The sequence below is a fragment of the Chaetomium strumarium genome (assembly GCF_033439665.1).
Source record: "Chaetomium strumarium strain CBS 333.67 chromosome Unknown B0T15scaffold_5, whole genome shotgun sequence".
NCBI classification, from domain to species: Eukaryota; Fungi; Ascomycota; class Sordariomycetes; order Sordariales; family Chaetomiaceae; genus Chaetomium; species Chaetomium strumarium.
Window position 1 is genome coordinate 1,375,873 of NW_026944433.1, and position 22,445 is coordinate 1,398,317.

The window sequence follows — 22,445 nt, forward strand, 5'->3', positions numbered from 1 at the left end:
TCCCCAAATAATTCTTCTGGAGATCTTATCTCGCTCGACGCCTAAAGCTCCTGCTGTGGGAATATCGCACCAACGCCACGACATCTGGGAGCAATGGATCGAAGTCGAAGGTCAGTGCACCGCTCTCTGTTTACCTTAAGTGAGGTTGTCTGCGTGTATTGTTGTCGAGATGTGGATCCCCCCGTGACGAAGTGACGAAGACTGGTGCTGCGCTACTTGGGCGACGGCGTGCGAATTTGGTACGAAGCGCTGCCGAAAAGGACATTGGGATGCCGTCGCGAGCACTGCATCAAACTGCGCGTGACGATGCGTGCGTGACTATGTGCTCTGAACAGCTGGTTGGAGCTGGGAGTTCATAAACACTTGACCAGACCGCTCACCATACCCGGTCTTCCTCTTCTCCAACCGACTGCTTTCATCCTCGCGATTGTTGCCGACCATAACCGAGAACTCAACAATGCCTCCCTAATTCGACTTTGTTATCCCAACCCCACTTGAGCACCCTCGCGGCAGTCACCACCGTCGCTGCTTTTACGACCCTCGCCGCTTTCCGACCCTCTCCGCTCTCACCACCCTCGCGGCCTCGATCTTCCCCCTTGCTGGCCGCGACCGACATCATGGCCTCCCAGGGACCTCACCCGCAAGACTGCCTGCCGGCACCCGCCAAGGCATCCGGTGCCATGACCTCGCCAGTGGGATGGAACTCTCCGTTTGAGCTCCCGCTCCCCGACGACCCGCAGTACGGACTCGAGGCTTGGGTCGCGCGGAAAAAAGAGATGGCTTGCGACGGTAAGCCCGATAACGGACCGCCGCCTACTTGGCAGCAATGTGCCCAGCAGCATCTCTGGATGTGGCAAGCGAAAGTTGAGCATGGGTTGTTGGACTATCCGAGCGATGAGTCCGGATTGATCCCGGAGGCACAAACCAGCCTCATTGGCCGCTGGGCGGAAGTTCTACGCGGCCTTAAGCGGGCGCATAACGAGTGGAAAAAGCGATGGTTTCAGGCGTACGGTTACTGGGCCCTTCGACTTTGCACAAAGTCGCAACTCGCCGCCTTGTTGGGCGTGCCAATCAATCGGCTTCCCCGTCACCCCAACTTCGGTTCCATGGTAGCTGCGACTCTTCACATCCCTCTCACCAAAATTAGCGAGTACAGGGCACGGGACTACGACAAACAGCGCTGGCGATGGATTAACAGGTGGGAAATCTTCAAAAACCGCAGGCACCCACACAAGCAACAATGGAGACGCCAGGACAAAATGAGACCTCTTGAACGTCCGCAATATCTCAGGGAACGCCAGTTGCTTCGCCACGAGGAGCAACACCTGAGAAATCCGGAAGGGGAGTATTTGGACCTTGAGGTTGTGAGACAGCTGGGACTTCAGGAAGCGAAGCAACAACAGGAAATCGAGACAATTATAGATCAACTGAAGTCGCTGGAGGAGCTGGATGAATGGGATCGGCGCGAGGCTTCACAGACCAAGTAGGACTGGTCTGGTCGGAACTCGCGTGCGAGACAGCACCACAAGAAGGGAAGATTCATGTATTTCAGCCTCATCAAACTTTCTGGCTGTGCTGTATCGGTCCCCTTTCAACAACGGTCGGAACTCGCAAGCGCATGGCCGGAGTCCGCAGATGCCGTCCTGATTTCGCCAGTTTCGAGCATGCACGGCTCTATCGAGACTTCCGCCGCCAACGACGGCGGCCAAGGACTGAGCCCTGCGGCGCCACGGTTCCGGGACAGTCGCGACCCTGCTTGGGACTGCGGATTCGGCTGCCACTTCCGACTTGGCCAGCTGTCGGTCGCCGCCCCCGGGTATGATGACTCGAATTATCAGAAAGCGAGAGCTCGCATGCGCAGGCTTTCGGGTTTGGCAAAGGTTTCTCGAAACCACAATACTGAAGACGGCAAGCCGGATCAGGTCGCAGGTCGAAAGAGGAGATGCGCAGACATTGATTCTGCACTTCCGGAAATGCCTCGGTTAGACCACGGAAGCGAGGAGGATGTTAACGCTGGCGAAGCCTTGTCGAGTATGTCCGTTGCCCAAACGGACGGTTCATCCGATGAGACGCGGCGTTCTCGGAGGCCGCAGCACCGGCGACACGGTCACCCGGGACCTCCTTTTCGCGAGCGCATCTCCCTACCGCTCCATCTGCGAATCACGCGGCCTCCTGATCAAACCGTCGCGACTCGCCAGCAGACGCGGTCTCCATCTCCATCGCCCGCTCATCGACAGCCAGCACCTATACTTTCGGGAGCCAATTCCATTGCCCTTCCTCTGCGCACTCGTCTGGCTCCTAGTGGACAGGTCGACAGCGTTCGCCATACACGGACTGATCCTTTTCAGCCTACTATTCCTCGGCCTAGTTCGGGCACAGTGGCTAACCAACGAACTGATAGGTACGAGGATGGGGAAGTTCGGCGTTTCGGCGCTGGCGAATCCTACCGACCTTTCAATCGTGACAGATCTCCGCGTGGCGGCCGCAGCCCGCTGCGGGACCGAGGCCGCACTCCCCCGGGAGCCAGCGACAGTTATGTTCCCGGCAGATCTCCTCGGCGGCGGTCACGGAGTCCCGACCGCTTCAGGCGGGATAGATCCAGAGACCGAGATGGCGCTGAACGCTGGCGACGCAGCCGCAGCAGGGCAAGAAGCCCGGTTCGACGCCTTTCACCAAGACGAAGCCCTCTGCGACGGACACCTCCTCGGTTCATGTCTCCGCGTCGGGATGATCGAGTGTTTGATAGGAGGGACGACAGGAGAGACGACCGTGATGACCGTCCGAGATCACCTCTGCGTCGGGACTTCGAGATTCGCGATATGAGACGGAGATCACGTTCTCCTTTTGATCGAGACAGGTTTCCTATCCGTCGAGACCGCTCCCCACCGAGACGCTCCCCACCACCTGGACTACGTGGAGGCGGCTCCTATCGTCCGCGCTCTCGAAGCCCGGATCGGCGCGACCGCGATGATCGATATACCGGACCAGCTTATCGCCGCCCATCACCGCTGCCTTTTCGAGACTCTGCAGCCTCCTCCGCTCTGAATTCCCGACCTGCCTCTGGGAGATCTTCTCCCCGGCCCACCTCCGTGCGCAGGGATGACCGATCCGGTCCTCAGTCCCCAACCCGGTCTCATGTCTCGAACGCACCAACCCCGACGTCTTCCATCCCACCAGCCCGCGAAACCCCGAAGCAACCGGCCCCGCCTCCTCAGTCGTTGCAGCCAGCGCAAGCCACCCGGAGCAGCACGCCTATCAAAAGCGAATATCCCGACGATCAGCCAGCGAAACCACCATTGACGGATGCCAACTCGACCCCGATAAAGTCTCCTCCAAAGGGTCCCGCCGCACTGAGAGCACCGCCGACAGGGCCCGCGGCATCCAGGAACTTCACGTCGCCGGCAGCACCACCCGCCGCTCCAGTACCCCGTCATCCTCTTCAGGGTCCTACCGGACAGGCTCGCCCAGGTGCTACGAGTCCCACCGTGCCCCCCGCAGGACCACGCGGTTACATTCCGCCTCGAGGAGCCGGCTACGCAGCGCGCGGCGGCAGAGGTAACTGGACTAACGGGCCAGCCCGCCATTCTATCTCCGGTACCGGTCCATCCTCCTCGCCCACCGTCCCTCCTACAGGGCCCAGCAGCATTCCAACCGGCCCGAGAGCCCATTCGACCTCTTCGGCCACAGGCTCCCCGTCGCTCACCTCCAAGCCCTTCAATCCGCCGACCGGGCCCGCCGCACATGGCACCCCCCACCCGCGTCCGACGCTCGCGCAGAGCCTGCTGAACACGATGCCGCCTATCATCCCGGGCGGCAAGCTCGACCCGACCGCGATGCCGATCGAGATGGACGCGCACCACAGGAAGCTGAGAGAGGAGGAGGAGCGTCTGAGGGAGGAGCTCCGCGCCAAGCAAGACAAGCTGCGTAAGAGCCTGCGGGTCTGGGACAGGATGGAGCGGGAGAGTAAAGCATTCGAGCTGAAGAGCGACTTGAGTGAGAGGAGTCTGAAGAACATTGCTGGAGAGGGAGTTGGGGGCGCTGCGTTCTAGTAGAAACGCAATGAGGTAGGAGGCTGAAGGGTGCGATCGGGAGATTGGTGGCATGGGCGAATATAAGATAGTCAGAGTTTGCCTCATTGCAGAAGTGGTGGAAGGGGAAATATGGTTACAGCGGAGGATTTGACAAGGCAGCGGTTTGTACTGTGTTGTACCTGTACACAATTCATGTATGGAACGGAAAAAAGGGAGATCTCGGACAGATGGCGAGAACTGCGTGTCGGGCTGAGCCTCCTACGGATGGAGATGGATGGACAGGCGACTCTCAGCGGCTGATGTCTTTCGTTTCTTGACGTTCAGGCTTTCGAGGGTTCTGGGCAACTTTGCGGGTGTTACCACTTGTTGTAATATTACCTAGGAATAATAGAAGGACGTAACGAAATCGCCGTGTGTTTCATTTTTGCGACCCAGAGATGTGTATCTATTGTTGCCATGCTGAAGTGAGAAGAGGCGGCGATTTTGTTCGCCAACGCGAGGAGCCAAACAGTTGCCTGGAACTTTCTGGATATTTTGCTATCGAGCTACTAAACCGCCAATATTCTCATCCGAGAATATGCATCCTTCTACTGAGGGAAGGAAGCTGTTGAGAATCAACTACAACCGTGCGGCGCAACCGATCTACTGCTTGCCAGCATCAACCTTGGCAACGTAGGCCAGGAGGTCCAGGACACGGCGGGAGTAGCCCCACTCGTTGTCGTACCAGCTGATGAGCTTGACGAAGTTCTTGTTCAGCGAGATACCAGCCTTAGCATCGAAGATGGATGAGGCGGGGTGGCCCCGGAGATCGCTCGAGACGACCTCGTCCTCAGTGTAGGCGAGAACGCCTAGCTATTGTTAGCGTGTACTGCTCTGAATTTGCCGCCAGAAGCGAAACTTACCCTTGAGGGGCCCATCAGCAGCCTCCTTGATGGCGGCCTTGATCTCGTCATAGCTGGCCTCCTTGGCAAGGCGGCAGGTCAGGTCGACAACGGAGACGTTGGCAGTGGGAATACGCATAGACATGCCGGTAAGCTTGCCGTTAAGGTCGGGGATGACCTTGCCAACAGCCTTGGCGGCACCGGTGCTGCTGGGGATGATGTTCTGGGCAGCACCACGCCCACCGCGCCAGTCCTTGGAGGAGGGGCCATCGACGGTCTTCTGTGTGGCGGTGTAAGAGTGAACGGTGGTCATCAGACCCTCAACGATGCCGAACTTGTCGTGGACGACCTTGGCGAGGGGAGCCAGGCAGTTGGTGGTGCACGAGGCGTTGGAGATGACCTGGGCGCTGCCGTCGTACTTGTCCTCGTTGACGCCCATCACGTACATGGGGGCATCGGCCGAGGGGGCCGAGATGATGACGCGCTTGGCGCCGCCCTGAAGGTGAGCCTTGGCCTTCTCGGTGGTGGTGAACACACCGGTCGACTCGACAATGTACTCGGCACCGGTCTCCTTCCAGGGGATGTTGGCGGGATCCCTCTCAGTGTAGAACTTGACCTTCTTGCCGTTGACAATGAGGTCGTTGCCCTCGACGGAGATGGTACCGTTGAAAACGCCGTGGGTCGAGTCGTACTTGAGCATGTACTCCTGCAGGCCCAACCGCCGTTAGTTCCGAGACATGCCATCGGAGACTTGTATCGGGGAGTTCGGGACAGCAACTTACAGCGTACTTGGGCTCAATGAAGGGGTCGTTGACAGCAACAATCTGGACATCCGGGTGCTCAACGGCATTGCGGAAGACGATACGGCCAATACGGCCGAAACCGTTGATGCCGACCTTGATAGGAGCCATTTTTGTCTATGGCGCGAGTGAGTAAACCTGTCCGGCAAATGGACGGGCAGCTGACGCGGGGTAGTGAGGGAATTGCTGAGCTTGAGGATGATGATGGAGAGAATGGTTTGAGCAGAAACTGGGAGGAAGGAATGATTTTAGGGCCCAACTGGTAGTGAGGTGGCATCTAGCACCGGGCAGCGAATGGTATGAAATTGGTTGGGATTTTTCTTCTGGCGTTGCAGGTCCGATACAGGCGGGATGCGGCAGGTGCGGGGTTGGCCGGGCAGCTCTTGATTGCTTACCTGAGATGATGGGAGTTGTTGTTGTTGACTGAAGAATCTGCTGGTGCTCTCTGAAGAATGTGGTTTCTCGAAGAGACTTTATACGATTGTTTTGAGTCACGACGTGGGATGTGGAAGGGATGAGGACAGTCGTGTTGGTGGTATGAGCGACAATAAAAATGGCTGAGCCCCTCGCAAAGGTGGGGTGCTCCTTCTCAACATGTCGTTGCATCACAGATTGAATCGAAGTGGGGCAATACTGCGAGCTTTCGCCCATGGTTGCTAGCGCGCGACTTTGTTGCATAACCTGTCTCAGCTCCCAATAGCGCAATGGCGATGCAACATACGCATTCTGTGTGACTGGAAGACAAACAGCTCATGAGGTAATTCCATATCATCACTGTCAGCTATCTCTTTGCCACACTCCCGGCCTCTCCGTCAGCGGGAACCTCGCTGACCGGTCGGACCGTTTAAGCGACCGATCGGCCCAGCGAGGTGCCCTTCCCAGCTCAATGTCTGCTGTCGCAGTCCGTTGACACAACTCAATTTGTCTGAGCCTTGGCCGGTTCCGGACTGCGGATTTGAAATCGCGCAACGCCCTTCGGCCTTGAAATTACGAGCTGTCATCGTTCCCTACATCCACGTTGTCGTGCTCTTGAGGTCAAACTAAGTAAGAAGTAGCTGCTTAACGTCGGGATTGGGCTTCGGGACCTTCGACGGCCACGAAAATCGTCGTCCGATAGGAAACGGACGGATACGGCTAAAAATGGGCCACATCCACGATAAATTTCGGCCTGAGCTCCCAACGTACACAGTATGTGGTCGACTTCCCCGGCAAGCCAGCCGAGACCCGGTCCCCTAGTGGGAAGACAATCGGGACGTCGAGCGGGCTTATCCGAGATTCTAGGCCAACATATGTAACGAGACCGCTATCAACCCGAATATAGACGTCTGCAATAGTAGCAATGCTTGAGTGGCCTCCTTAATCGATTTTCCATCTGATATCTCAATTCGGCCCGTACAGTGTTTTGCCTGTCACACCACCATCTGATTGATGTCAAGTCATTTCGAACCAAACCTGGCCTTCGAAGCACGTGTTGGACATGGCAGGTTCCGCCCAGCATCGGACTCGACACGCAGACGAAACATGGTAGTTAAACAGACCGTGCCTGCCAAAGCCGCCCTCATTCTCCTCATTCACACCAAGAACCACGCCTGCGGTAGTGTAGGTATCAGGGGTACGTAGATATCTCTCATGAGGCAATCCATTCCAGGTTCTAACCGCCAACCCAATACAATCAGTAAATCACGGATAGCCGGCATCGCTCTGATACCTATGGGCATGCATGTAAGTCGTCTGGTCATACGAACGGTTGCATGTCTGTTGCCTCTGATCCCGGTCGACGTCATACAGTTATAGCTTACCCCTGTCTTTCCCCCACTTGCAGCTTCCCAACCGAAAAGCTCCGGTGGGTAAGCGAACGACGAGTCGACGACAGATCGTCACCAACCTCCTGCTCGAGACCGTAGGGGACAAAGATCTCTGCGTTCCGCGAGATGGTAAAGGACCATCACCAAGGCATTTTCTAACGTAGTTCGAAGGTGTCGTTCGCTCTTCTTGCTCCGATCAGGCTGTATGAGCTACCTGCTCCTTTCTCTCAGTCATTTCTTTCCTCGCTAACCTCAACTATTGTCCTTATGAGTTTTCCCGTTTTTTTCTTCAGCGCAAGAACTTCCTCAATTGAGCTCTTTTGAAAAAATCGGTGAGACGGGCTCGAGCTTGTGCTAAGGTATCGAGGTTTGGCACACTTCAGGCAGCAGTTGGATCCCCATGGAGGTCCATTGTTCCTTCCAGGTCCCCATTCACACCAATCTCCTCGCTGGCGCATTTGCTCTCCCGCCTCTTCTCCCCGGCCGGGCAGTCATGCTGTCTACCTAGTTCTGACAATACATTCGAGCCTCATCAATCAATGCACAACTGTTGTGGACTTCTCTACCTTGACACTCTGTACTGACCACAAACTACTGTACCTACCTAGCTTCTTTCCTGTGCGGCAATGTCACTTTATCTTGCTCTCAACTGCCTGACAAAGACACTCTCCGAAGCACCGGTCTGGATCAATGAACATGAATTATCGTCTAGTGCCGAATCTTCTATTTAGACCGGCAAGCGCCGGGCAGCTATCCACCATAAAGGCCACCAACATGCTGCCTTTGGCTTTTCTTCCTCCCTCTTTGGTTACTGCTGTATCCTCCAAGCCAGATTTAGCCTGGAGACTATACCAGTGTTCCATCTCGATAACCAGAGAGGATCCAACTCGACTCAGTGACCAGAGAGGAACAACCAGAAGAGGACCAACTCGACTGAGTAACCGGAAAGGAAGAGCTCAACTCTCATCACTCGTCCACCCACCAACAAGAGAGCTCTCCACTTGCTCCGACTCAGCCAGAGAGCTCAATCTCTGCTCTCCACGCCACAAAAGAAACTTCCCGAAAGTCCTCCTTAATCCTCATCGATAACAACATCATCATGCCATGTTAGGAAACTCATCATCCATGCACCCGGCTCTCAAAGCCCGGTCTCTCCTCTCCACGGCAGAACAACCTTCTCTCATCACCCTCATACGGGATATGTACCTAATGGTCACGCGCCGCTCTCTCAGAAGAAAAGCTCACCCTCGCCCATCAGAACCCGACGAAGATTCTCCAAGTTCTGCTCCGTCGTCAGCCACAGCTTGAGGACAAAGCTGGGCGGGACCATGAGGACTCCCCTTGCCTGTGCATTGCCGAGGAACTGGCGCAGCGCCGTCTGTGCGGCCACTGTGCCGGCGCCGATCCTCCGATAGCTTGCCTCGCCGGTGCCGTTGTTGTTCGCGCCAACCTGCATGTAGAAGGTGCCGTCGGAGAAGTGATAGGCGATTCTCGGGACGTACTGGCCGGGAGCTGACTGACCGTTGTTGCTGTGGTTCGAAGCCGGGGCCGAGTGACCGGGAGAGTCGGCGACGGAACCCTGGACCGGGCTCGGGGTGTTGCGAGCGGCACTATTGGTAACCGGGGTGGAAACGGCAACGGAGGACTTGCGGGCGCGGGGCTTACGCGGGGTCGACGTCTTCTTGGTCTGCTGCTGCTGCAGTTGCTGCTGCATCATCTGCATCATCTGCTGGAGCTGTTGGTCGCGCTGCTGCTGGATATGCTGGAGCTGCTGCTTGAGCTCCTGGTAGGACGGCTCAGCGGATCCGTTCATCGCCGGAACCGAAGCGGGATGGCCTTCCATGGGAGACGAGTTGTTGTTCGACGACGGCATCCGAGGGTGGGCCTGCGTGGTAGTCACAGGGGAAGCATGGCCGCTCTGCTGCTGTACACCCGCGTGGCCCGAGGCGGTAGTGGCCGACAGAAGAGGGTAGCCCGGAACATAGGGGCTGCCTGTCTGAATTGCCATGTTGGCAGCGTTGGTCTGCTGGGAGAGATGGGTAGTGGCATGAGCCGCGAGGGTCGGAGTCAGCTGGACCTGAGCCGGCTGAGCCAACTGAGCAGAGCTGGTGCCGAACCGAGGAGGTGATGTGTACAACTCCGCGACCTCCTTGAAGAGATCGCCCATCTTCTGCTTAACCGCCACCAACACGGTACCGCTCAAGGGACCAACAAGCAGTGCCTTGCCGAGGGCAGTACCATGTTGCTCCATCTCTTGCATGATCTGGTGGAGGGCCTTCCACGCTCCGCAGTTGAAGGCATGGTTCTCGTCCTCTGGGTTGGTCGCGGTCGCGTCGGCCATGCAACTCTTCGTCAGCTGTTTGATGCGGGCACTCATCTCCGGGGCAGCGAGATTGGTCTGGAAGCCGTCGGCCAGCATTTGACCGAGGGCGGTGCCGCGTCTCTTGACCTCATTGACAAGGCATTTGATGGCCGCTGTGATACCAGCCTTGGCTGCAGTGCTGAATGGTGCAGTGCCGAGGGACATGGTATCACCGCTGGGTGGCGAGATGCCGAAGTGGACAGCGACGTCAACCGGCGTCTGGAAGTTCTGAGCAGGCGTACCCAGGCTTGAAGGGGGCGTATTGAGATCGGGAGCAGACATCTGGATGCGCTGAGGGGGAGTGATCTGGCTGTTCTGGGGCCCAACAGGCAGAGGAAGCGGGGACGACTGCGCAACCGCGACAACTGCGCCTTGTTGATTCACGCTCTGACGACGCTTGGTCGGACTCTCCATGGTATGAGCCGCAGACGCCTTGCGCTTGTTGTCCGACGACGGGGACGCAGTGAGCCGACCCGAGCCCTGGGCCGAAGAAGACATCGGAGCAGACAGAGAACCCTGGGGCGGCGTGTTGGATGCCGAGTCCATGAATGCGGAGTAGTTGGAAAGCTGCTGCGCTGTCTGCTGCACCGGGGCGTGGACAAGCTCAGAAGACATCTGCGCAGCACCAGGCAGGCAGGTGTTGAACATGCCCTGGCCATTGTTGGAAATACCCTGCTGCGGGCTAGTCGAAACGAAGGGATCCGACGCCATGACTTGATCGAGACCGAAGGAAGCAACAGGCATCTGAGTCATCATGTCCTGCGGAGTGGCGACTTGTCGCTGAGCCTGGTCCGGCATCTGCAACTGAATTCTCTGGGGAGCGGTGCCATTGCTGGACTTGGACTTGGCGGCCGTTTTTCTCTTGCGCGGCTGGGCTTTCTTCCTACCTGTGGGAGGCTCAACCTGGCTAGGATCGGCCGAGTCGACGTTTGCTGACATAGTCTCATGGAGCGACAGAAGCTCTGCTTGGACACGGACATTGGCCGCGAAGAACTCCTGGGCTCTAGCATTGAGCAGCTGATCGATCTGATCCTCGAACGACGGTAGCTGAGGGAAGGGGATTTGCTCAGCAGAAACGGTACCCGGCTGCTCTGAAGCGGTGAGATCGATGTAATCCTGATTACCGACCTGTGGTTCCATCTGCTGTAGCAAAGTGTTGATGTCGACATCCTGCCGGTTCGTGGCTTGGGCTGTCGTCTGCTGCGCCGGATTGGGGGGATTGGGGAGGGAGAAGCCATTCTGGTTGGCAGGCTGGGACTCAGTCTGCTGGGTCAGAGTGTTGATATCGCCATCATTTTGGTTGGCGGCCTGGGACTCTGCCTGCAGCAGCAAAGCGTTGATATTGAAATCCGGCTGATTGGTGAGGTCGACACCATTCTGACTGGCGGCCTGCATCTCTGCCTCCTGCTGCGCAAACAGGGTTTCAAAGTCCAGAGGCTCATTGTATTGCGAGTCGAGATCAACCTGCGATCCGAAGGCATCATGGAACTGGTGCTCGAAGTTCTCCGAGTTGTCCTAGAACTGGGAATCTTGAACATCGCCGAAGCTGGTCTGGAGGTCTTGGTCGTTGTTGGAGTTATCAGGGCCCGTTTCCTGCTGGGTCTGCTCCTGCATGCCAGCCATCAAAGTCTCGAACAAGAGCCTCTGCTCCTCCTCCTCCTGGAGCTGGGCCGCGTACTCGGCGTCAGCCTTGAGCCTCTCTTCCTCTTGCCATTTGCGCTCGGCTTCGGCTTTGGCTTCAGCTTGCTTGCGGCGCTCCTCAGCTTCGGCCTCAGCCGTCTTACGGGCCTCTTCGGCGGCAATGCGGTTCTCTTCCTCGACTAAGGCCTGGCGCTGCGCCTCAATCATCGCCTGAACTTTTGTTTGAGTCTCGACTCTGCCCCGGTAAACCTCTCGGTCACGGGCCATCTTCATGAGATACTGCCAGTTATCGAATCGCGAAAGCATCCCGCGCCGCTCATCCTCGGGGTTGTGCTCCATGTCTTTGATGAACTGGATTCGCTCTTCCTTGGCCCTCTGACCGGCACTGATGGCTTTCATCTCCTCCTCAATGTTGTCAATGATGAGCTGAACAGCAGGGTTCTCGGCTTTCCACTGCTCAAAAGAGTGGTGATACTTAGTCCACGCGACCTGGGCGTTGACGGCAGTGGCCTTGAGCTTCTCGGCCTCTGCCTCATAGCCGTCCTTGGCCTTGTTGTCCGCGTTGGTGGTAAACACAGCCCAGGCCCTGTATGCGAGTTTGTACTCGTGCAGAGTCTGTCGGTACTTGCCGTACCGATCCATGAAGTCCGACCGAAGCTGGTCAGCAAGCGGAGTGTCCGGCTTGGGGGGCAAGGGGTTGTGGTTAGCCGGGCCGCCGATTTCAAACTCAGGCGGCACAACGGGAGGTCCGGTGATCCGGAGATTGACCAGGCGAGGGGGGGTGACAGGGGGACGCTCCAGGGTGACTGGCACGGCGATGCCCTCTTCGGCGACAACGGGGACCGCTTCGGTGGCGTGAGCCTCATGGGTCGTGGGGTTGCCGGCCGTGTTGGGGTCGGCGGCCGTGTTGGGGTCGGGAAGGGCAACGTTACCGGTCGACGCATTGGACATTGTTCCATTGCTGTTATGGGATTCCTCATTCGTGCCGTTGCCAGCGGCTTGGAAGGAGTTGGCGGTGGCCGTGGGAAAGCTCAGATGAGCAGCGGTCACTCCGTCGGTACGACCGCCGGACTGGGACTGATCTCCATGGTCGGTTCTAGAATTGACGGTGGGAAAGCTCAGACGAGCAGCGGCCGCCTTGTTGATGGGACCGTTGGTGTTGGACTGGTCACCATGGTTGGAGGCATCATTGGAGCCTTCCTGAGAGTCACCGTTGAGGATCTCATCGAGCTCGCCCAGGTCACCGAACAGCGAGTCAATGTCCGATCCAGTGTCCTTGTTGGCGTCTTCAACACCAACTTTCTGGTCAATTGCGGTGGCGGAAGCGCGGGCGGTATTGTTCTGCCGCACGAGTTAACGAACTGACCGACTGCGTCAAACCAATTACCGGGGCATCACTTACCTCGATCTCAAAATCGTCCTGGGGAGAGGGAGTAGGGTACGCAGCGGTTACAGCATGAGCAGTACCTGACTGCTCGTTGGCGGCAATTTTGCCGCCAGCGGCCGGGCTGGCAGCAGAAGACATCTTACCGACTCGACGAATTGGTTACAATGAGATGAGAGTCGATAACCTCAATACGGCGTGGCCGGCAACCCGGCGGATGAATTGGATGATTGTGGTTTGCTGGAGTGATTGTCAGTGGTGAGGGCCAAGGTAGTGAGTGGGCTGGCGTGCGAGAAAGAAAATGGAAAGAAACGAGAGGTGGAAGATGGTCTTGAAATTGCAGACCGAACGCGACGGGTTCGAGAAACGGCTTTTGGGGGCGAAGTTCTGGAACTCGATCGGATGAATCAACGAACTGGAGAAACTCACGAGGAGAGCTTGGAGACTGATATGCTACCTTGATCAGATGATATCTACGACGTCGACGTTCAGCTGCTGTGGTGATGCTTAGAAGTCGAAGGCTGCTGTGGAAGTTGAAGTTGGTGATGGAGTTTTGGGTGAAAGGTGTTTGAGGAGGGCGAAGAATTTCGAGGGGCAGTCCTAGCTACTGGAAGGAAAGAGGCCTTTTTTTTGGACTTGCTTCGCAAAACACGACGCGAGCACACTGGGAAGTTACCGATTTTTGAAATATAAAACCCCAAAAGCATGTACCGAAACGTGGGAGTTCTCAGGGCAAAGCCCTCAATGGGAGGCACGCCGAAAAGGGACCCAAGTAACTTCATGCAATGGCTTCACACACGACCACTGCCCGTTTCGAAACGCCCTGACTTATAAGTTGTCCTGGGGAGTCAACTACGTCAAGCAACCAGACCAACTTACACTCTGCCTGGCTATATAGTCAAAGCAACTAACTGATACCTTAGGGACTGGCACGGTTTGTGCTTCTAGTTGATGCCAGCTACACAGGCCCAGGCGAACACACTTTTCCAACATTAACATGCCTAAGGCTTTTGACACTCTGCAGCCGCACACATATCTGAGAGATTAGACTTCGCGAGAGGCTCGGGCACCTCATGCAGGCTGTAGATCACCTAGATACCTATAGGTATTTGTGACTCTGCGAGTAACCGAGCAGGTGGCTCAAACATGGTTCATATCGGACACCTGGACCCTAGCTTGTAAGGTAAAGAGCTAGCTAAACTCGGGGATGGAGCCAGTATGCGGTCTTCACTGCCCAGTTAGCAAGTACTAGTATAGAAACATCAACTTAATATTTCTCGTCTCCAAACGCCAGGGTACAAGACGCCTAACGCGTGGGCTACGCGTCACAGTGGCAGCAGATAGGAGGATAGGACATGCAGGGGTCAGTGGCAATGCCAGGAAAAGAGGATGCAGTTATTGATCTTGAGTTAACGAGCCCGACGGGTCTACCTTGGGAACGTAAAAGCGGTAGTAGTGGCGTGCGGAAGATCATTAACGAGGGAAGTGTTTACTGTGTGTATAACTGTATATACTCTGGTGAAGTCGGTGCTGAAGCGGAGTAGTGGAGAGAGGTAACGGGACTTGGAAGATGGATTTCGGTGAAGTACACCTGTATGTAGATATCTTGGTCTTGGTTTTCTAATGGGGACTGTCAAGAACAACTCCTCACTCGTTGCCCTTCAAGACTCTTGCTCACTCCTGCCGCCAGAGCAGTTAACCCAATAAGTATCAGTGTCTCTCGCTGTGATGGCCCCGGCTGTTTCTTCCACCTCCGATCTTGTCACAACCGTAGTTCTATAGGCCAAGAGAGAATCACCAAAGCAGGACCCTACACTGTCGATTTGAAAGTTCAGTTGTTGACTTCCGACTCAGAGGCACCCCAAAGACAGAGACCATACTAGTAGCATCTTCGATCCTCCCCCCCAAGTCACAAGACGCCAGAGACAAGACAAATGAGAATGGTGCCTATTGTACAGACAGAATCCATGGAAACACATGCATACCGGTGCCCTAGCCAACATACTAAACCATTCCGCCCCGACGCCACCTTTGAGACACGAGAGACCATACCCAAATGATTAGCTAGCCTAGACGAGGGAGAAAACCCCCTCCCACTGCAGACCAAGAGAAGGTAAGCATCCAGAACCGGCTCTTCAGCCCCTGGACAGGTCTAACAAGTTCGGGTCACACGACACCGAGCCCCTTCTGGCAAAGTAAACAACACAACCCCCACGCGGCTAAGGCCCGCTGGCTCCTTGTCACCGGCGATCGAATCTGGCAAGAGGACAACACGCACGATTTCCCAATTCGTCTACCGAGTGCCATTCCATTCTTTTCTCATGGTAAAGTTTGAGATTTGTTGAGAACCCCTGTCAACGTCTCTGTTCCTGCGCTGCCCGGCTCCCCGGCTCCCTCCGGTAGGCCATGTGGGAATCCATGATCGTCTGTCAGTATGTATGTACCTGTCTGTCTCAGTTTTGCCAGCATTCTTCTAGTCCGCATTCGACTTTTGCTGCATATTCTCAACCGAGAAAAACCATGAAAATGTGTAAGACAACTGCAAGCGGAAACGAGTGAATGAATCGTCCCTCATAATGCATGCATGCAAGTGCGCTCACTCTACAAATACCCGCTCAAACCCAAAGCCCAGCCACCTCGCACCCTCCCTCCTGTTCCTAACCCTCTTCTCAGATGTCCTTATGCAACGGAACTATGACGACCTCTTGCGGAAGTCAATAACAAACTCCCCAATCAGATCCGGTCCCACCGCCGCGACGAGCTCGGCGATGCGCGACTTGAGCGTGCCAAAATTGGCGATGTCCTCCGTGTCCCATATGACGAGGTGGGAGGCAACAATGAGGTTGTTGGAGAAGTCGGAGCGCAGGAGAAGGCGGTTCATGTCGACCTGTTGCATCTCTTGGAGGGACGGGATGCCGGGCATGTTGCTTGCGAGGAGGAAGGCGTCTTCTTCGGCTTCGCCATAGTCCTCTTCGTCGTCGTCCTCGTCGTCCTCTTCGGCTGCAGATGCTTCACTCATTTCCTGATTCTTGATGGGGTCTGGAGAGGCAGTCTGAGCTCCCGCAGGCAAAGGCAATGGAGCGGGCCGAGGGCCGCTGGACTCGGCGTCGGTGCTGTTCATGACCACCTGCCTGCCTGTGGCTCCTCCCCGGTCTTCTTGTCGCCGCGAAAAGCAAACGTAGTGCTCCTTGTCAAATAGCGCCAGAGCCTCCTTGTCAAGCAAGTACCACCTGAGATCCTCCGGATCCAGCACATATTGGGGTTTGTACTCGATCTTGTACCGCATCTTGGCGCAGTTGTGCACGTAATACCCGGGGTACCACCAGCGATAGCCCGCCTCGCGGGCCAGGGCGATCTCCCTCAGGGCGCCAAGCTTCCCCGGGTTGAGCGAGTGGATCGATTCATGGTACAGAAAGTACACAGCACTAACGCAGTCCGGCAAAAGGTCCAGGACACCCACGGCGACCAGTTTCCCGTCGATGCGGTAGCACTGGTGGAACGAGCCCAGCTGGCGCTCGGTGCCGTCCGGACCGGTCATCGTCTCACGGGTCAGGGGGGAGCCGCACAAGAACCGCTTGAACCCCTGCCGCGAGATCCTATCGGGGGACTCGCCGTGGACCTTGCGTTGGTAGTTCTCAAAGACCTCGTACTTCTCCTCGGTAAACGTATCCGGCTCTAGCGTGACGCTGAAGACATGGTCCGGAGACGGCGGGGACTTGAGCATCTCGGCCTCGGGCTCATGGATTCTCTCGATCAGGTCGAAGACATTGTGCCGCCTCCTGACCTCGGCGCGGGAGCGTGGGTGCAGTCGGGCCGCATCCCTGACATACGTATCCCCAACGATGTGGCGGTTGAACCGGTTGACGGCTTGACGCTGATCCTTGGCCGGATGGAACTGGGTCGAGTCGAGACGGAGAGTGTAGTGTGGACAGCAGGAGTGCTTCTGGTTCGGCCGGTATAGGAGAGACCCTGAACGTCTCCAGCATCGGTCGACCAGCTTCTGGTAGAAAGCCGGCGTCAGGGACGTTGCAATGGCATAATACGAATAACCTGCCAAGACAGATAGTTAGAACACAGTGACGGCACCAAACGTAGGCGGCGGCAGGGTGTTTGCCAGATCGCGGAAAACAAGGACCGCGAGGCCGAGCAGCTGATCGGCCTGGAAAGTCGCAGCAGCCGTCGGATGATCTACAAGTGGTGGGATGCGACTGGGTATGTCACTGGTAGTGAGGGAGAACATTTCTAACGTTTAGTCGACTGACCACTGCGAGTCTGGCGACAATACCCGCACTCGGATGAGTTGCTATATCCTATTGGTTTACGATACTGTCAGTACCCAGCGTGTAATGGATTCGTAAACAAAAGATAACCGCTTTGTGTAACCAGCGTAAGATGTAGTAGTAGGTAGGATGAACTAAAAGGGGGCAAGGGGTACGGCAGCCATGCCGCGATCTGCTAGCCAGGCGCCCGCTGTTCGCTCCCGCACGTGATGAACACGACCTTTTAACTCATCATCAATATTGCAGAGGTAATGAATGGCCAGGCCCCATATGGGGTTCAAGACCGGTGAGGTGTTGAGGAGGCTGAATCTCTGACTGATGGAAAAGGCCCCAGCGCCCGGCTGAGCGCGGGATGCTTCGATGGTGTGGCACTCTTGGAGCCTGGGGAGAGACAACGGGCACAGGGCAGATCGGGAAGCCGTCTCGGGAGCCACTTGGCGCAGAATGCGGGAGGAGATCGCGTGGCCTCGACGGCCGGCTGGCCAACGGCAACGTGCCATTGATGCACATGGCCCGAATGGTTGGGTGAGACGGCTTGCACGCGTCGGGACTCACCGATTGGAAAGAGGTATGAATACCGTGCTGCAGTGGCACCCGGGGTCTGCATGCCTGCGCCTTCCATTTCGAGCCTGCCCTAACTGGTGGAACCGAGCGGGTAACGCCTGCCTCGGACCCGGGCAACTTGCAAGGCTTGAAAAAGACCCGGCGGCGGGGCAGCCGGATAAGGCGTGAAAGCCACAGCCGCAACTTCGAGTGTCGTGAACGAAGCCAAGTCCTAAATAAATAAGTCTCGGCGGAGAGGAGCTGCAATGGAAAGCTGTTTTGTTAGAAGGGCTCGTGCCAACTGCCGGCAGACCGACGGATAACCGGTAGTCGGTGGAAACGGAGTTGACCGGCCGAAAGGGGGTAGGTAGGTGCCGGGTCGGGTCGGCTCGGGTTGCGTGCGTGTTGGCACACGGCGTGTATACCAAGGATCTTGTCGTCCGGACGCTCCAGGGATCAAGACTTTTGAGAGAAAACCCGTCGTCTCCCACTGACGACCAGCGAAAATCCGACCGACGAGAAGCTAGAAAGCCAGCCGGTGCCAAGATCACGCGTGTTGAGATCACTAGACAGAAATCCAGGCCAGCGGTTCGTCCAGGACCCCGCGTGGGAGCTCGGCGTCAGCGTGGGGGCGTCGAGTGACAGAGAACGGAGGCGGAGGGTTTGATGTCAACAAGGAGCAGTTGGATGTCTGGTAACTAATGTACAGGTAGGTACCCGCCGGTGCTAATAATGGAAGGCACCTCCAGGGCTGATGCTTTCAGGCGCTGAAGCCCTCTGGGAGCTATTTCCGTCGGAAGAAAGCCCGAACGCAGAAACAGCTCAACGTGTGACCCCCCCACCATTGCACCCGTTTCCGCCTTCCATGTGCATAAACTGCCCCGCAGTTTTACCCGGCAGGGATTTGAATAAGTTATCGCGTATGTAGCCTATGACTCGACATAGCGACTGAGGTATGCGGAGTGATTGGGTGTCCCCAAAGCTTTGTGTAAGCTGGTTTAAAGGAAGCATTCAGGGGGACATGGATTTTGAGAAAATACCCCACACGAGGATGCGAGCGTTCATACGGATGTACTTCCGTAGACATTGAGAACTTAAACCCCGGAAGAAAGGTGTTGCAACTTGAACCTCCAGTTTGGTTGTCCCGTGGTTCTGTAGAATTCATGTTCAAAGCTTCTCATGCACCCCCGGCTCCACACGCTGCGATGCTGCAATAAAGGGAACCAGTGAAGACAATCCGTCGTCAGCTCTCTGAGATGATATAGCCCATGTGTAAATAATTTCAGCAAGAAATCTGTAGATAGAATAGCTTGAGAATGTTTTAGGGAAGTTGTGGACAGGCTAGGTACTTCCATCCTTTTGAGCACCTACGTAAGGTGCAGTACATCCCAGGTCATCTGGGGTTTGTTTTTGTTAGCTCCAGTGACTTGTTGGCTGACCACCAAAACCACGGTAGTAAAAAGTGGGCCTGGCGGTACTTGTGTAGTTAACTAGTGCACGGGCCCAGGGATGAACTCTGAATCTCTGACTTGCTAGACGACATTGGAAACCTTCCCTGCTTCCTTAGGTAGGAAGATACCTTCTTGCCCACTAACGCCTCAGAGCCAAGTTCTGCTCGTGAACGGGTACCGACAAGGCTGTGATTGGTGTGTTCAAGTTGTCGGAAGAAGCAGGTTTGATACTGTAGTCAGTGCCTGACTGGGTGCAATAGCTTTGCTCTGACCGTAGTACGTGTATAACCACACTTGTACTACCACTGATCGGCTGGACAGATTCCTGTGTCTGGATCCATTCAATTATCCATTTCAGTCTAGTATGCTCAAGGTATGTTCTGACGAGTCTCTGTGCTGTCGTCTATGTACATGTACACTGTACATCAACACAGTATGCCTAGTATAATACAAGGCACTTATCCTTCCTAAGGACTGTGCAGATGTGGTACCTCCACCCAGCGTTTTCTTGCGCTTTGAACCCCAAGAAATTAACTAGCTCGAGTGTTTCCACCCGCCGTGGGCTTTTCCTCTTCCGTCCTCCACGACCAATTCTGCCCACATCTGCCTCTGCCAAAATGACTGTCATCTCGCCGCCTGTGTGGGGTACCGTCTGAGGAGAAGCTACCCCTGCTTTCCGCACACAGATGCGTGCAGCGGACATGAAGGGGCAGGCTGCAGGGAGTGGCTTGCTAGCCTTCTTTTGTGTCGACTGCCCGTAGGCTCCGGCCGGCGAACAGAGACTTCCAAATTTCGTGACATCTCAGTCTCCATTGTATACATAGTATAAAGACCAACTCTAACCTCCCCAGGGAAGCTGCCCCTCGATCCTGAGCTGGGGCATCAGCAAGCTGCCCCAGGCCAGCGCTCCTTACCGCCCTGTTCCAGTCACTCGGCGTACATCCCGCTATAAGATACCTACATACTTTACCCGCCCCAAGGCCTTCGCATTGCATCACGACAAAGCTAGCCTTTCGCGGCCGACGTCGGTAGCGTGCGCATGTGCTCCAGCGTGGCCGGCCGAGCTTTGTCGCATGTTCCAGGTTGCTCTCGTTACCTGCTCTGGCAAAGCACGTGTAAAGTGACGAAAAAAAATCTGCTCGCGTAGCTTCCACCGCGTCATCCCAACCTTCGTCCGATCCTTTGTCCGGGCCCGAATTGGCAGTCGCCACAACCGGACCACGTCTTTTCGCCCGGGACGGTTTGGGCATTACATTTCCAAGACGCGGTCGTCGCGACTTCGTTCCGCCACACAGCCAATTGCTGTAGCAACAAGAGTTCGCCGCGTCACTCGTTTCACTCTACGCACGCCTCGCTGAAGTCGATAAACACCGGGTTCGCCCCCTCGTGCGCACTTGTATAAGCAACACAGTTCCGCACGAGTGTTGAAATTCGGTTCTCAACCCATCCGTCTACACCCCAACTGGTCAACCAGCTCAACAACCCCGGTCTGAAGACTCACCGCCTCAGCAAACCAATCTATCAGCGACCATGCAGTCTACGGCTCATTAGAAGCGTCTCGCTTTCTTTCCTCTTCCGAAAGTGTTCCCTGCAACTGCAGACCCACGCTTTCCTTCACCCTTTACTCAACCGGACCTCCCCTGCCATCCGTCCCGGACGCCTCCAGGCCTTGTCGACGGGAAACTCGTTCGAAAGATGGCAGCATCAAATTCAAACGGTCGTTCAATGGAGTCACGAGTTGGGAGAAGCAATCAACGTGAGTAGTCCCTCGCCCATAAGGATGGCAACGACACCCACCACAGGTGAACTCCGCTCCTGCGGGTCAGAACTGATTCCCCTCCTGCAGGATACAATTCGAAAGGCGAGCGCCTGGTCGCCGGCGTCGTGCCCCTGACTGAAGATAAGGGACATGTTATGCTGATCCAGTCCACGCGGCGGAAGGGCTGGGTGCTACCCAAGGGCGGCTGGGAGACAGACGAAGAGTGCCACGAGGCCGCGGCGCGCGAAGCCTGGGAGGAGGCCGGTATTCTGGTCCAGATCGACTACGATCTGGGGGACATCCAGGAGCTGAGCCCACGGAAGAAGACCTCTTCGTCTAGTTCCTCCTCATCCAAGGGTTCAAGTAAGGATTCCAAGGATGGCAAGGAGTCGACAAAGTACAAGCAACGCTCGCTCTACCGGTTCTTTGAGGTGACCGTCACTAGCGAGGAGCCTGATTGGCCGGAGAGGGAGAAACGCGAGCGCAAATGGTTCACGTTTGCCGAGGCGAAGGAGATGCTCAAGGACAGGCCGGAACTGCAGACGGCGCTGGAGCGGTCCACCATGAAGAGGTAGCCTCGGGCCGTGCCATGTCGATAAACGAGTCGATAAACGAGTCGATTTCCAAGCGTGGGGGATCAGCTGCCCGCCGGGGTTCCCGTGCCGTGCTTCTCGGTCAAGGAGCGGTTCTTGATGTGGCAGCGGATTTCTTTCTTTCTTTCTTTCTTTCTTTCTTTTTCCTTTGGCTTCGCGGCTTCGCTTAGAGCATGCTTTGGCCCCTGCTCTGCTGCGCCGGTCTCTCGCGATCTCGTCTTTATCTATCTTGCGCATACGGTCGGTCCTCTCGGGTTTGTTGTGTTTATCGGGAAATCGGGATTCTGGTCATCCCCCAAGGATTGGCTACGGCTAATATGCATGTCTCTGGGAGTTTGCGAGGGTAAGGTGGGCTTTGATAGATTTGTTTTGCGCTTCTGTTGGCATCCCCTTTCCTCAGGGACGAAACAATACAGAGGGGATAGGTACCAGGTAGCATTTTGGGGGCCAAGTCGTTCGGGTTTGTGAGAAAATGAAAGCATTGATACACACGAGGGCTGGGGGGTACTCTGATATGGTTGCTTTGCATCATCTAAGCTGGGTTGGGCTTCGAGTACCTGGTAGGTATCATAGATGAGGGGATAGGCGGGAAGAGCCTATCGAGAGAACTGAAAGTAACAAAAATCAACTTTAATTACCTTAGACTGGCTGTTAAATTGCCAACTGGGTATCACGCAGAAAGCCATAGGGTACATTGATACACTTGCTGCACGGCTCTCACTCCCTTGATCGCCGAAACACTGCTGCTGCCTCAGATCTCTTCCTTAGGTAAGATGGTACTGCTGAGATGCGTTAAAGGTTCAAGAGAAATGGTACACTCACACTCGGCCTGCCTAAGGTACCTACCTAGGTACCGTAACTTACAGTCGTGGAAGGCATCCACACCGATGCACCTGACCCCTGGAAACTCCGGAT

The 22,445-nt window shown here is 56.0% G+C and overlaps 7 protein-coding genes across 7 annotated transcripts; 4 read left to right on the forward strand and 3 right to left on the reverse strand.

Moving 5' to 3' along the window:
• Positions 1-617: 617 nt before the first annotated feature.
• On the forward strand, positions 618-1,487 carry B0T15DRAFT_494777 (uncharacterized protein; the record flags this gene model as incomplete). Its single annotated transcript, XM_062867045.1, has 1 exon — positions 618-1,487. One exon carries the CDS (start codon positions 618-620, stop codon positions 1,485-1,487), a length of 870 nt encoding a protein of 289 aa, XP_062720087.1.
• Positions 1,207-4,487, forward strand: B0T15DRAFT_236071 (uncharacterized protein). Its single transcript, XM_062863015.1, has one exon. It carries the CDS (start codon positions 1,542-1,544, stop codon positions 4,047-4,049), a length of 2,508 nt encoding a protein of 835 aa, XP_062720088.1. The 5' UTR covers positions 1,207-1,541; the 3' UTR covers positions 4,050-4,487.
• A 186-nt stretch (positions 4,488-4,673) lies between these two features.
• B0T15DRAFT_399050 (glyceraldehyde-3-phosphate dehydrogenase) lies at positions 4,674-5,823 on the reverse strand (the record flags this gene model as incomplete). The annotated part of the gene is made up of 3 exons (XM_062864987.1): positions 4,674-4,879; positions 4,934-5,618; positions 5,695-5,823. 3 exons carry the CDS (start codon positions 5,821-5,823, stop codon positions 4,674-4,676), a joined length of 1,020 nt encoding a protein of 339 aa, XP_062720089.1.
• Positions 5,824-8,675: 2,852 nt separating this feature from the next.
• Positions 8,676-11,665, reverse strand: B0T15DRAFT_236289 (uncharacterized protein). The gene is made up of 2 exons (XM_062863016.1): positions 11,650-11,665; positions 8,676-11,508 (listed from the first exon to the last, which is right to left on the reverse strand). The coding sequence occupies exon 2, from the start codon at positions 11,272-11,274 to the stop codon at positions 8,746-8,748; it is 2,529 nt and encodes an 842-aa protein (XP_062720090.1). The 5' UTR covers positions 11,275-11,508; positions 11,650-11,665; the 3' UTR covers positions 8,676-8,745.
• Positions 11,666-12,308: 643 nt separating this feature from the next.
• Positions 12,309-13,139, forward strand: B0T15DRAFT_236314 (uncharacterized protein). The gene has a single exon (XM_062863017.1). It carries the CDS (start codon positions 12,385-12,387, stop codon positions 12,883-12,885), a length of 501 nt encoding a protein of 166 aa, XP_062720091.1. The 5' UTR covers positions 12,309-12,384; the 3' UTR covers positions 12,886-13,139.
• Positions 13,140-15,596: 2,457 nt separating this feature from the next.
• B0T15DRAFT_485979 (arginine-tRNA-protein transferase) lies at positions 15,597-17,791 on the reverse strand (the record flags this gene model as incomplete). The annotated part of the gene is made up of 3 exons (XM_062866328.1): positions 15,597-16,954; positions 17,152-17,214; positions 17,740-17,791. The coding sequence occupies 3 exons, from the start codon at positions 17,789-17,791 to the stop codon at positions 15,597-15,599; spliced, it is 1,473 nt and encodes a 490-aa protein (XP_062720092.1).
• Positions 17,792-20,651: 2,860 nt separating this feature from the next.
• Positions 20,652-21,654, forward strand: B0T15DRAFT_236392 (NUDIX hydrolase domain-like protein). Its single transcript, XM_062863018.1, has 2 exons — positions 20,652-20,934; positions 21,025-21,654. The coding sequence occupies exons 1-2, from the start codon at positions 20,874-20,876 to the stop codon at positions 21,510-21,512; spliced, it is 549 nt and encodes a 182-aa protein (XP_062720093.1). The 5' UTR covers positions 20,652-20,873; the 3' UTR covers positions 21,513-21,654.
• Positions 21,655-22,445: the final 791 nt, after the last annotated feature.